Raw genomic sequence first — 13350 nt, 5'->3', positions numbered from 1 at the left:
TGCTCTGCACTCTCTCTCTCTCAAATAAATAAAATCTTAAAAAAAAAAAAAAAAAAAGAGGAAAAAAAGAAAGTTCAAATTATTAAAAGCAAAAAACTATAAGTACTCAGTGGGTCATTTAAAGAAATGTATCATTAATAGAATTTCTAGCTAAAACTGAAAATGGATGTCCTAAGATTTTTAATGTTTCAAAGCACATTTATTTTTTTAAAGATTTTATTTATTTATTCATGAGACACACAGAGGGAGAGAGAGGCAGAGAGAGAAGCAGGCTCCACGCAGGGAGCCCGACGCAGGACTTGATCCTGGGTCTCCAGGATCACACCCTGGGCTGAAGGCGGCGCTAAACCGCTGAGCCACCCGAGCTTCCCCCAAAGCACATTTTAGAAGAAATAACTGCTTTTTAAAACATGTCATTCACCCAAACTAAAAATATAAAATGTAAGTTGACAAAAAGAATTCTGTACCTTTGAACAATCAGCAGTTACAAATTCTGCATTGAAAATATATTCATTATCACGACAACGATTTTTCATGTCCTCATACCGCTGCTGACACTGTTTGACAGAAACATCAGCGATATCTGGAAGGGGAACAAGTGTTAGTTAACTGGCAATGAAGACCCACAGAGATAAAATGTAAATGTAAAGATGGCACAAACAAAAGCAAAGTAAAATGCTGGGACCTTATCACGAATACAAGGTAGTAATGCACCAAATGATGCAGGTAATAATTGATACCTTCTTCACCATATAAAGTAGCATGGGGAAAAAAAACCAATTTCATTTACAAATGTTCTTATTATATCAGTAAAATTTGATTTTATTAAATCTAGGCTCTTTTTCAATGTTCTGTGTGATGAAATGGAAAGTAACAACATCTGTGCTACCTAACAAAGTAAAGTCTGATCAGAACTGGTAGGACCGTGTTATGAGCTGTAGTGGCCACTTTTTTTCACAGAAAAGTGTTTTCACTTGAAAGAACCACTGACGGAGAGACTTTATGATGGCAGACATTTTCTTGAAAATGAACAAAATGAGCCTCTTACTTTAAGAAAAACAAAGTATAGTATTTGTTACCAATGAGAAAACTTGAGATTTCAAGTGAAAATTACAATTTGAAACACTTGCATCTACCCGCCCCCCCTCCCCCGTGGGCAGGGCTGGGCATCTTCCCAATACTTAAAACTTTTCTGATTGGTGGTTAACATTAAAAAAAAATGTGATTTCTTGATGTCAACATTTAGAAGATATGCATAACATTAGTAAATATTATTTTCTAAATATTACAAAATCTTTCAGGGTGAAAGATTCATTCAACACAGAAGACAGACCAGTGGATTTTAAAACAACAGAATACAAAAATTTTACTGATACAGATTCAGATGCCATACTGGAACTACCTGTTAAGTTTTGATACAGTATGAAAAACGAATATGCTCAATTATCTGAAAAGGCTGTTAAAATATCCCTTAATTTTACAACTACTCATCAAATAACACATCTCTTGGGAATCCCTGTGTGGCTCAGCGGTTTGGCACCTGCCTTCAGCCCAGGGTGTGATCCTGGAGACCTGGGATCAAGTCCCACATCGGGCTCTCTGCATGGAGCCTGCTTCTCCCTCTGCCTGTGTCTCTCTCTGCCTCTCTCTCTGTGTATGTCTCATAAAGAAAATCTTAAAAAAAAAAAACAAAAACAAACAAACAAAAAAAACACATCTCAACACAGTGAATGCAGAAACAAGCATGAAAAAAACCCAGTTATCTCCTAATATTCTAAAGGGACTTGGAAAAACATTTTAAAAGTACCTCTCTTCTCATTAAACTTTATTTTTTAGTGAATAAAAGTATTTTTTCAATTCTTGGTTTTAATTTCTAGAATCAATAGATATAGCCCCATACACAATAGCTTTCTGTGTCCCTTAAATCTTAAAAATAAAAGTGACAGAACCCATAAAACCAGAAAACTTGAGAAGTGCCAATTTAGGTAATTTCACAGTTGGTCCTATGCACTTCATCTCATTGGAAGAATATCTGCTTCTCTCTTCAATGTTAAGACCAGCAGGTTCTGGTGCTTGATTCATTCAGTTATTAAACTATCAACTTTTCTCACCTAATAGCTTTAGCAACTTTTTATGACTACTGCTTATATTGATTATTTCATCAAGGGCAGAAAATAGTGATTTTCATAATCCCCCCTGCAGTTACTATTTTTTAAATAGAGCAGAATTTCCCTTTTCAACCATTTGGTCACCTCTGAAATACAGAGGGTAAAGAAGATACCCCAACCCTTGATTTATGAATTTCAGAATGATGTGTAAGTTTCCTAGCAACCTCCAAGAGTGAACAATGAGTTTTTTTCCTTATTTGATGTGTCTCAATCCACTGAAATCACTATTTTGTTGATTTAACTGTCCTATCTTCGGCCAGTGGAAGCCGTTTCAAGTTTGTGCTTCAGACAGGACTCCACCTTTGATTACTTCCTTCCTTTTAAGGAGGACAAATTATCCCAAGCTCATTACCTATATTATGCAACACCATTAGTAAAGTCTCATAACTCATTTAGGAAAACACCCATCTCACACACAGACCCAGATTAACCTCTTATAAGGTATTTTAGTGCCATGTGATGTTGAGATTCTGCTTATTTTCTAATTGCCTGATTGATCACAAATTATTCTTGCCCATATCATTATGTATCTTACCTGTACAAACTAGCTTGTTAATTCTTCCCTTTTTCCATTTGAGCAAATCTCCACCTTTACCACATCCCAGGTCCAAAACAGTGATATCGCGTTTTTTTTTCTGTCGTACCTTTTCTAAAAATTCCCCTAAAAGAGAGGAATGTCATAATAAATTAGCATTTCTCCATTTTTACTACAGCATAGACTATTACACCTAATAACCTACTGACATCTGCCTGACACTTATTATAAACTAGTACATGTTCACTTACGTAATTAATTCATCTTTTGGTGAACATTTCAAAATATGACTAATAGTTGACCCGATCCTCTAGCATTATAGATGAAAAAGTACGTGTCTGGTATTTTTTTTTTAATTTAAAAGATTTTATTTTTTTATTCATGAGATACACAGAGAGAGGCAGAGACACAGGCAGAGGGAGAAGCAGGCTCCCTGAGGGGAGCCCAATGCGGAACTCGATCCCAGGACCCCGGGGTCATGCCCTGAGCCAAAGGCAGACGCTCAACCACTGAGCCCCCCAGGTGCTCTGTGTCCAGTATTTTAGAAAGGTCAGACAGGTTTTTGAGGGTTACTTTTAGAATCTGACTTAACACTGGATAGCAGACTCTTTTTTTTTTTAAGACATTTTAAATTCTAATTAGTACAAGATTTAATACTTGTTCATGATAAGAAAAAACTACTTGTGATTTTTGTAGTTTCCTCTTCCTAAAAACTAAACGTTTAGCTTATAATATACCTAACTAAATCAAAATAATTATAGGATCATAAAAGTGCTTGATTTTTATAAAAGACATCAGGCTTACCACAAAAACCAATAAAAGAACTAGTTCCAAAACTATACATAACTCTTAATTTTACTGTCACCAGAGTAAAAAAAGAAATCTTTCATCCCAATCTACCAAATCACAGTATCAGTAGGACCACATACATCAGTATTTAAATGGTTCAAATATCAGTTACAGGCATATTAACATTCTTAGACAATTGAAGTATTTAGCAATTCTAAAACTTGATATAATACTGAGTCATAGATCTACTCTTCCTATCTTTATTACTCTGAGTTTAACACTTCCTTCTTCTTCTTTTTTTTTTTTTAAAGTTTTATTTATTCACGAGAGACACAGGCAGAGGGAGAAGCAGGCTCCCCCTGCAAGGAGCCTGATGTGGGACTCCATCCTGCATCCTGGGATCACGCCTTGAGCCGAAGGCAGACGCTCAACTGCTGAGCCACCCAGGTGTTCCTGAGTTTAACACTGCCTACTTCCCATGTATACTATTTTGACTGCTAGAATATTCATGGTGTGCCTGGGTGGTTCAGTCAGTTAAGCGGCTGATCTTAGAGTCCTGGAATTGAGCCCTGGGTCAGGCTCCACACTCACTGGGAAGCCTGCTTGAGAATTCTCTCTCCCTCTTCCTCTCCCCCTCTGTCCCTCCGCCCACCCGCATGAGTGTGCCCGCACACTCTCTCTCTAAATAAATCTTTAAAAAAATTAGCATTAACACTATGAAATGAGTAAAAAACTATTATAAAATCTCTTTATTTCCACAATAAGACTAGTAAAAGGAAAAATTATGAATATTATTCAAAGATATCTTTAACATGTCAAGAACAGTACTCAAATAGTTACTAAGCTATTGGTACTTTCCGAAGTACCAATAAGAAAGAGAACGCCAAAGAATAGGCATTGAGACAGAGGGAAAAAAAGGCCAGAGAGGGAGCTTGGCACAGACCACACTGATTGCACCAGGACCAGGAAGACGGTGCAGATAGCAAAGCACCAAGAGAGTTGCTGGAACAGCTGAAGGAGGAAGGATGAGCACAAATATGTGGAGAGAAAAAACTTTTGCTAAGTCTGACTTCAGACTTTTTAAAAATGACCTATTTCCCTGATTATAAAAATAGAATGATTAGTGATGTGAAAAAATATAGTTGAACTTAAAATATTTATTCAATGAATAAAAACATGAATAAATGACCCTGAAAAAAATCCAAGAAATTATCTATATTACTGAGGATGATGAAGAAAGGAAAAGAAATTAGGACTAGGGTCCAAAGATTACCTTGGAAGTAGAGATTAAAAATGCCACAATACTAAATAAAAGGGGGGAAGAGGGGTGACAAGCAACATTCAATTACCCTAGCTTAAAACTAGCACAGACAAATAAATCCTATTTCTGTAATAAAACATGAATATAAGAAACAAAAGTGAGACAGAAAATATTAATATGTGTTTGAAATAACGAGCCTAGGTCTCAGCCCTAATACTATTCAGAATGAATAATGTATCTTTAAAAATTAGTCAATTATTTGGGCACTTGGGTGACTCAGGTTAAGGATCCAACTCCTGATTTCCACTAAGCTCATGGTCTCAGGGTCATGGGATTGAGCCCTGCATCAGGCTCCAAACTCAGTGGGGAGTCTACCTGAGATTCTCTCTCCCTCTAACCCTCCCATTTGGGCTTGCTCTCTCTCTCTCACTCTAAATAAATAAATCTTTTAAAAAAAAGTAAACTATTGGGGCGGCTGGCTGGCTCAGTTGGTAGAGCACGTGACTCTTCATTTCAGGGTTGTAAGTTTGAGCCCCATGTTGGTTATAGAAATTATTTTTTAAAATCCTTAAAGTAAATAAGTAAAATAAAAATTAGTAAATTATCATCTAAACTAGTAGAAAACAACCACAATTAGCACTTCATTCTTTCTAGTGTAATCCCGAAAGCATTCTCACTTTTCCTGAGGCTAGCCTTTAAAAAAACAAAACCACTCAAAATCTTACTAAGAAAAAACTTCAAAACACAATGGCTTTTAAAAATTCTCTAAACTCAGGGCACTTGGGTGGTTCAATGGCTGTGTGTCTGCCTTTGGCCCACAGCGTGACCTTGAGTCCCGCATTGGGCTCCATGCATAGAGCCTGCTTCTCCCTCTGCCTGTGTCTCTGCCTCTCTTTGTGTGTCTCTCATGAATAAATAAATAACATCTTTAAAAAAATTCTCTAAACTCACATAAGAAATATGACTACTTAATATACCAGAAAGCAAAAAATATATTCTGAATCATATTTCCACCACTGACTTCCATTTTAATTTTAAAGATGAGTTTCTATAAATAAAATGTTGGCTCCAGAAAGCTGAATGTCTTCATCAAGCCTCACAGTAAATTTCATTTCTCCCTAGGCACTATAAGAAAAATAAGTTCAGTGAAAAATCACCATGCATGACTCTTGGACTCTAAATTAAAAGGCCTAGAGGTAAAAAACCATGACACAATCCATTTTCTTTACTTAATTGAAACTGAATACTTAATCCAACATTTTGCCACTGCTCTAAAACTATGAGAGTAAAAGAGAATAATTTTTTAATAGCACTAAGTAACTTTAAATATAAAAGAAGCACACTGCCTTTGGAAAGCCTAATTAACTTATGAACTTAATATTAATTAAACACTCACAAATATCTTATGTAGTCCAAATTTAAATACGAAAAGAATTTATCTTGAAGGCCTCGTTTTAATTTTTGCTGCAGTTTTATAAAGTCAAAGTTTGATAATTAAATGAAGGAATTAAGAACCTAATAGTTTAGCATATGAATTACCATTTGGGAAGAAAAAAAATGAAACATAAGCTGAACTCCAAATCATAAAACAAAAATCAATCATACCAATAAGGACACTTTTCATCCAATTATTAAAGTTTCTTAGGTAAAAAATACGACTTTGGCTACGCTTCTCCAAACCAACTTCCTGTAGTTCATTATAGTGGGCAGCCACTGCTGAACTGTGTCCTTCTTCTAAGTTCTGAAAATAAGAGAATGGAAGAAAATTAAGTATCCGAACATGGCAACTATAAGCCTAAAAGAGCAAATGATCTATGTAAGGACAAAATACTAATGAAATTGGTAATCTTCAATAAGAAATGGCATTGATGAGAGAAATCCTATTAATCATAGTCAGACGTAAGATTTGTTCTCCCCTCTTCCCTATTTTTAAAAACACCTCTTGGTTTAAAATTTTCATCTTTATCTTTCATCTGTATAATTTTGGTGTCAATGTCTTAATAAAACCAGTACTCTTCCAGAGTTCTAATTTACTCAATTCAATAAATGTCAGGTTCCTACAAGAGAATAAAATAAGAGTAAGTTATATTTATATTATCATATAAAATTATTGTAAGAATTGAATGAGATACACAAAGGAATTAGAACTCATTAAGCTACGCTCAGTGTCCGTGATTTTCGGGGTTTTTTCTTTTAATCTAATTCAACAGCTTCTGTGTGTACTCCCTACCTAATACACCAAGCATTCTAAATGCCATGGTAGGTAAAGGGCTTCAAATCCCCACACTTCCCTGTTCAACAAAAGTGCTTCATCTTTTACCCATCTTACATATCAGGTTTAAGATTTTCACTGGGAAAAAAGGGTTCTGTTGCTAGTAAAGTTGGGAAACTGTGTGTGTAATACCAGCTCCTCTGTTACGTGGATTGAGAGCCTACCAATGACAAAAGCCTACAGCCTAAGGCTTCACTCTGGGCCATTCACTGAAGTACTCCTTCCATTCAAATTCAGGTTCTGCCTCAGAGTCCCTCCGGTTATGGCATTCCCAGATGAAAATGACTTGCTGTCCCCTGTTCTATAATATCCATCCTAAATACCAGGCTTAAAATTCTATGTAACTACCCCAACGAGAAGCTCAAACAATATAGTTTAAGGAATCACATTAAAACTGAGTATAATGTTGAAATTTATTCTTTTAAGTCTTAGTCTCTACTACTTATGACACAGAGAGTGATGAAACATTTAATAAAAAAGGAAAAAAAATATATCAACAGGAACTTATAACTTGACTTTCTTAAAATGCTGAGAAAAAGCAAACAATAACTGGCTTTCAAGTTTCTAGTTGAGTAAAAGCGTTCTTAACTAATATAAAAATTATCTCAATTAGAAGTTTCACCTAAATAAAAGCAACTAAATTACAAGAGTTAAAAGCCTACTCTATCTTAAGACATTATCCCTTACAAATAGAACATTAAGGTTTAAGATTACGTAAAAATTAGTATTATTTTACAATTCAATTAGACACATTCCATTATGAATAAAAAAAAATACATTCAACATACTTTTTGTTTTTCAGGAACATCCTCAAGTTCTATTTTTCTCTTCTTCTGTGTGCCATCTCCAGTAGAAGGTTCATCTTTTGGAAAATCATCAGTTTCCATTCTTCTTTTCCTTGAAATGCCCTCATCATCACCAGAACCTTTTTCCTCTGGGACAATTTCAGCATCAAGTTTTCTTTTCTTGGTTGGAGTATCTTCCCCACAACTAGAACTTTCCTTTATAAGATCATCTTCAAATTCCATTTTTCTCTTTTTCGGTGCATCTGCTTGTCCCCAGACAGCAGCCTTTTCAGAAAATCCAGTCCCAGGAGTGGTTGTGTTTTCATTAATACTGAATGAAGACTTTGTTTCCAAATCTTTTGATGCTTTTGCCTCTTCGAGAGAGAGCTTTTCACACTCTTCTGCTTTTGCAGAATTTTCCATTTTTGATTACTTAAGTAGGTGGCAAAACTTCATGAACTAAGACTGGAATGGCAAAAATTTGATTTTACTCATACAAACACCAATGCTGAAAGTTTAAAACAATTTTAACCAGAAGCTAGCCGTTTAATTCAGTAATCAGCTAGGAGTTTAAATAAATCTCATTATAGAGAGAATACTGAAATCATTAACTGATATATGTCACATGAACCTCTGAATATTTTAATATGGAAATACTAATTATAATCCCTAAACATACGTATGATCTTACCCCTAAGTCATTACTGGCACTGAAACGGACAGATGTTTTAGACAAGCATTTGTTCCATTTCTGTTTGCCTGGGTTCTCAAACTGTGAGCTGGACGCTGTGACAAACTTGTACAGGTACAGCAGGGTATTCTAAAACTCTAAGCAATACAGCTTCAAATAAAGCAGTTTCCACGGAGTAGAGAGCACTGCATTCCTTTCAATGACAGTAGCACTTGTGCAAAGCTGGTATTTTGGGGGATTCCAAAGGAAATCAATGTGAAACTGCAAACGAAGTTGGCAACGTCAAATCTGATCTCACAGCTTGAGAAACTGGACAGTACCCAACAGGGGTACACATCCCACCAGGAAGCACTTAGGGCTAACTAAGAATTAGACACAAATACTATTTTTTCCTTTCAATTTGTGTATTAGTTTTCAGACAAAGTCGTTAAAACATAAATACTAAATTCTTTAGACTGAACTACTTACTAAGTGGAACTGTTGGGTGTTTCTTCTGGCCTAGTGACACTGAGAAAAAAAAATCATACACACTAGGCACCAGGAACAGGAAAAGTCTGGCAACTGACAGTTGACTTCTGAAATGCTTACTTCATAGTGGGTGCCTGAATTAGAGAGTAGAGATAGCTTTGGACAAGAGGTCTGGAAACCTGGTCTGCAACTTACTATTGAGTCTCCTTCAAATGCTCATGGGCCTGTGTGTAAAATGGAAGGGACGGAGGAGTAAGAGCTATGGAGCAGGGACTTACTAAGGTTGTTCCATGATCCCACTGTCCTTCCTACAACAGAGGACCTCAGGGCACTGGGTGATTCGTGTCCATGAGGCTCACAGCCATGGGGTCTCGGGGGCTCAGTGGTTGTGTGCGTGCCTGCGGCCCACGGCATGACCCCAGGTGCCAGGATGGAGGCCGGCATTGAGCTCCCTGCAGGGAGCCTGTGTGTCCCTCTGCCTGGGTCTCTCCCTCTTTCTCTGTGTCTCTGCCTCTCTCTGTGTGTCTCCCTCTGCCTGTGTCTCTGCCTCTCTGTCTCCGTCGACCTGTGTCTCTGTGTCTCCCTCTCTGTCTCTGAATCTCCATCTGCCTGTCTCTGCCTCTCTCTCTGCCTGTATCTTTGCCTCTCTGTCTCCGTCGACCTGTGTCTCTGCCTGTCTCCCTGTCTGTCTCCCTCTGCCTGTGTCTCTGCCTGTCTGTGTCTACCTGTCTCTGCGTGTCCCTCTGTGTCTCTGCCTCTCTGTGTCTCCGTCTGCCTGTCTCTGTCTTCCTCTGCCTGTGTCTCTGCCTCTGTCTCTGTGTCTCTGCCTCTCTGTCTCCGTCTACCTGTGTCTCTCCGTCTCCCTCTGCCTGTGTCTGTCTCTGTGTGTCTCTGCCTCTCTCATGAATAAAATCTTAAAAAAAAAAAAAAAAAAAGCTTACACCCTAGACAGCAGTTTTAAGGCGTGAGGCTGTGTTATTGGAACCAAACGTAGAAGGGGGAGCCCGGAGCCCGAAGCCTGGGGAGACTCAGCAAATTCATAACCGGAACGTTGCGGGGCGGGGGGGGGGGGGGGCAGCCGGGGCTCCGGGCGGGAAGCGGCAGGCAGCGGGGGACTCCGGGGGTCGCAGCTGCGGGCCCGGGCGCAAGCGGCGAGGGCGACGCCGCCAGCCAGGAAGAGCGGGGTCAGAGGAGCGCGCGAGGCGGAGGCGCCGTCTCCGGGAGCCGCGGCCGCAGCGACCCGAGCGGCCCGGGCTCCGCGACGCCCCGCGGCCCAGGGCGACCCCGTTGGGCCGAGCGGACGGCCGCCCGGAGCTCCCCGAGGTCACCGGCCCGGCCTCGCGAGGCTGCACCTGCGCCGGCCCTCCCCCCCCCCGCCGCCCCCGGGCCCCCCCGGCCCGCCCCCCGCCCGCCCCGGCCCGCCCCGTCCGCGTGCGAGCCGCGTCACGAGCGCGAGAGGTCCCGGTGCCGCGGCGGTCGCGGGGCAGCTGGAAACAAAGAGCGGCCGGAACGCCGGGCGCCACATTCACTCACCCACGCAGGCGGCCACGGCTCTGTTTGCGGAAGCGGCCGGCCGTGCCGCGCGCGTGCTGTGACGCAACTTCCGGGGCGGGGCCGGCCCCGTGACGCCGCGGTCGCCGGCCGGTGGAGCGAGCGCCGCTCGAGCCTCGCGCCGGAACTACGAGTCCCGTCGTGCCGCGCGCGGGGCCTGGGGAGGCCGCGCGGTGCCGCATGGGCCGCCGCACGCACGCCGTTGGTGGGCGCGGCGGGAGGGCGGGCGGCCGCGGAGCCCGGGGAGGGCCGGCGAGGGGTGGCCCCGTGGCTTCCGGCGCCCTGACCCGCGCTCGACCGGGTCACTGTCCCGGTGACTCCGCCGCGGCTTCGGAGACCTGCCTTTCGGCCCGTGCGGCGGGACGGGACCCGGCGGGGGCGTCAGCCTCCTGAGAGGTAGCCTGGGCCCCAGAGCGCCGACAGCTGCGGGAGGGGTCGGGCACCTGCCCGCGGGGCGCGCCCCCCCTGCCCCCCCCGCCCCCCCCCCGCCGGGGTCCGCCGCGCGCGCCCCACAGCCCCCGCCCTCCTCTAGCCGAGCCGGGCCTGGGGGACTGGAGCGGCTCCGGTCCGGGCCTCCCTCCGCTCTGCCCTCGGTCGGAGCACGGCTGCCGAGGGGCCGGGGAGCCGCGCCGTGGAGTCGTCCTTAAAGGCGGCGGGCCCTGGCTCGTCCCTCCGGCCTCCGGGGGATGCTGGGGGATGCCGGGGGATGCCGGGCACGGCCCGCGGGGACGGGACGGACCGCCTGACTCCGCACGTCCGCAGGCCTCCCGGGTCTCCCGGATCTCCCAGGTCACCGAGGTCTCCCGGGTCTCCCGGATCTCCCGAGTCTCCCAGATCTCCCAGGTCACCGAGGTCTCCCAGTCTCCTAGATCTCCCAGATCTCCTAGGTCTCTCAGGTCTCCCAGATCTAGATCTCTCGGGATCTCCCAGATCTCTTGGATCTCCCAGGTCTCCTAGATCTCCCAGGTCACCGAGGTTTCCCTGTCTCCTAGATCTCCCAGTTTGCCCTGATCTCCCAGATCTCCTAGATCTCCCAGGTCTCCTAGATCTCCCGGGGTCTCCCAGGTCTCCTAGATCTCTCGGGTCTCCCAGATCTCCTAGATCTCCCAGGTCTCCTAGATCTCCCAGGTCACCGAGGTTTCCCAGTCTCCTAGATCTCCCAGTTCGCCCTGATCTCCCAGATTTCCTAGATCTCTCAGGTCTCCCAGATCTCCCGGGGTCTCCCAGATCTCCTAGATCTCCCAGGTCTCCTAGATCTCCCAGGTCACCGAGGTTTCCCAGTCTCCTAGATCTCCCAGTTTGCCCTGATCTCCCAGATCTCCTAGATCTCTCAGGTCTCTCAGATCTCCTAGATCTCCCAGGTCTCCTAGATCTCCCGGGGTCTCCCAGGTCTCCTAGATCTCTCGGGTCTCCCAGATCTCCTAGATCTCCCAAGTCTCCTAGATCTCCCAGGTCACCGAGGTTTCCCAGTCTCCTAGATCTCCCAGTTCACCCTGATCTCCCAGATCTCCTAGATCTCTCAGGTCTCCCAGATCTCCTAGATCTCCCAGGTCTCCTAGATCTCCCGGGGTCTCCCAGGTCTCCTAGATCTCCCGAGTCTCCCAAATCTCCTAGATCCCAGGGCTCTTAGGTCTCCCAGGTCTCTCAGATCTCTTGGATCTCCCAGGTCTCCTAGATCTCCCAGATCTCCTAGATCTCTCAGGTCTCCCAGATCTCCTAGATCTCTCAGATCTCCCGGGATCTCCCAGGTCTCCTAGATCTCTCAGATCTCATAGATCTTTCAGGTCTCCCAGGTCTCCCAGATCTCCTAGATTTCTCAGGTCTCCCAGATCTCCTAGATCTCCCAGGTCTCCCAGGTCTTCCAGATCTCCTAGATCTCTCAGGTTTCCCAGTTTTCCCAGATCTCCCAGGTCTCCCAGGTCTTCCAGATCTCCCAGGTCTCCTAGGTCTCCCAGGGCTCCTAGATCTCCCAGGGCTCCACTACAGCCCAAGGCACCCCCTGTCCTGAAAGTCGGAAGCTCCCTGGCTCAGGTCTTCCCTCCTGAGACGTAGGGTCAAAACTCCCTGTGAACTGGGGCTCCTGATGCGTGTGCGTCTTAACGCCGTTTGGCCTGAGCGCGTCTGCACCTTGAGGGCGTAAAAGCGGTGTGATTAGATTTGTGGTTCACCTTGAATCCTTTCCCAGATCGATCCCCTGAGAAGCAGTCTTGAAGACGTGACCTCCTGGCCTACCTGCCCGGAGGTAGTTAGGTAATGGGACTTGGCGTTGGAGGCGGCCAGGTTTGCGGTGGGTACTTCGCGGTCGAGCCCCGTCCGCACGGTGGGCATCAGCCTTGCTGCGTGGTTGGCCCGCAGTGAGCCAGCCATTCCTGGACCAGGACGAGGCCTATTTTTAACAAATGAGGACGAGCTCTCGGTTTCAGATGCCTGCACTTGGATTCTTTATTATGTGCGTGAGCGGTGTTGAGAGTGTCCGTTCTCGAGGATGTACAACTAGGAAACTATAGGTCCTAGGACTGGTGTGCTGTGTACATACCCACCCCTTAGAACGAGGCGAGGACAGCCCATGTTGCTGGTTCTGATGCTCAAGTTCCTAGAGATAAGTGCTGTTGTAATTTTAGGGAAAATGAATCTAACTTTGACTTCTAAAGACATTTTTTCATTAGATTAAAAGCCTCTTAAACTATGAGTTTGCACAAACTCCACCATGAATATGTGTCTTGCATGGGATATATAGAGATCGCGTTTTATGATTTTTATCAATCTTCACTGAAAATCATGCAAATTGAGTGGAGAATAGGAGAACTCTTGAATGCAGTGGTAAGGAAGG

General features: G+C 44.0%; 2 protein-coding genes across 3 annotated transcripts in view; one reads left to right on the top strand and one right to left on the bottom strand.

Annotated features, from left to right (window-relative positions):
- Window positions 1-10649, bottom strand: part of RNMT (RNA guanine-7 methyltransferase) — a 33273-nt gene extending 22624 nt beyond the window's left edge. The window contains exons 1-6 of one of the 2 annotated variants that reach the window (XM_072757848.1): window positions 10503-10567; window positions 8970-9008; window positions 7814-8275; window positions 6359-6494; window positions 2704-2829; window positions 468-583 (exon numbers count right to left, since the gene is read on the bottom strand). In XM_072757848.1, coding sequence (XP_072613949.1) covers window positions 468-583; window positions 2704-2829; window positions 6359-6494; window positions 7814-8233 — 798 coding nt within the window. In that variant the 5' untranslated portion in view covers window positions 8234-8275; window positions 8970-9008; window positions 10503-10567. Of the gene's footprint in view, window positions 1-467; window positions 584-2703; window positions 2830-6358; window positions 6495-7813; window positions 8276-8969; window positions 9009-10502 lie in introns of both variants that reach the window. The other variant, XM_072757847.1, reaches the window with a different exon arrangement.
- A 70-nt stretch (window positions 10650-10719) lies between these two features.
- The window catches only part of FAM210A (family with sequence similarity 210 member A), a 29151-nt gene continuing 26520 nt past the window's right edge, over window positions 10720-13350 (top strand). Inside the window, exon 1 of the mRNA XM_025997599.2 lies at window positions 10720-10916. The gene's annotated coding sequence lies outside the window, so the exon portion shown is untranslated. The remainder of the gene's footprint in view (window positions 10917-13350) is intronic.

This window comes from Vulpes vulpes, chromosome 5, assembly GCF_048418805.1.
Source record: "Vulpes vulpes isolate BD-2025 chromosome 5, VulVul3, whole genome shotgun sequence".
Lineage (NCBI taxonomy): Eukaryota > Metazoa > Chordata > Mammalia > Carnivora > Canidae > Vulpes > Vulpes vulpes.
The sequence above is the reverse complement of the archived record's forward strand: the minus strand, read 5'-3'. Positions and strand labels throughout refer to the sequence as shown.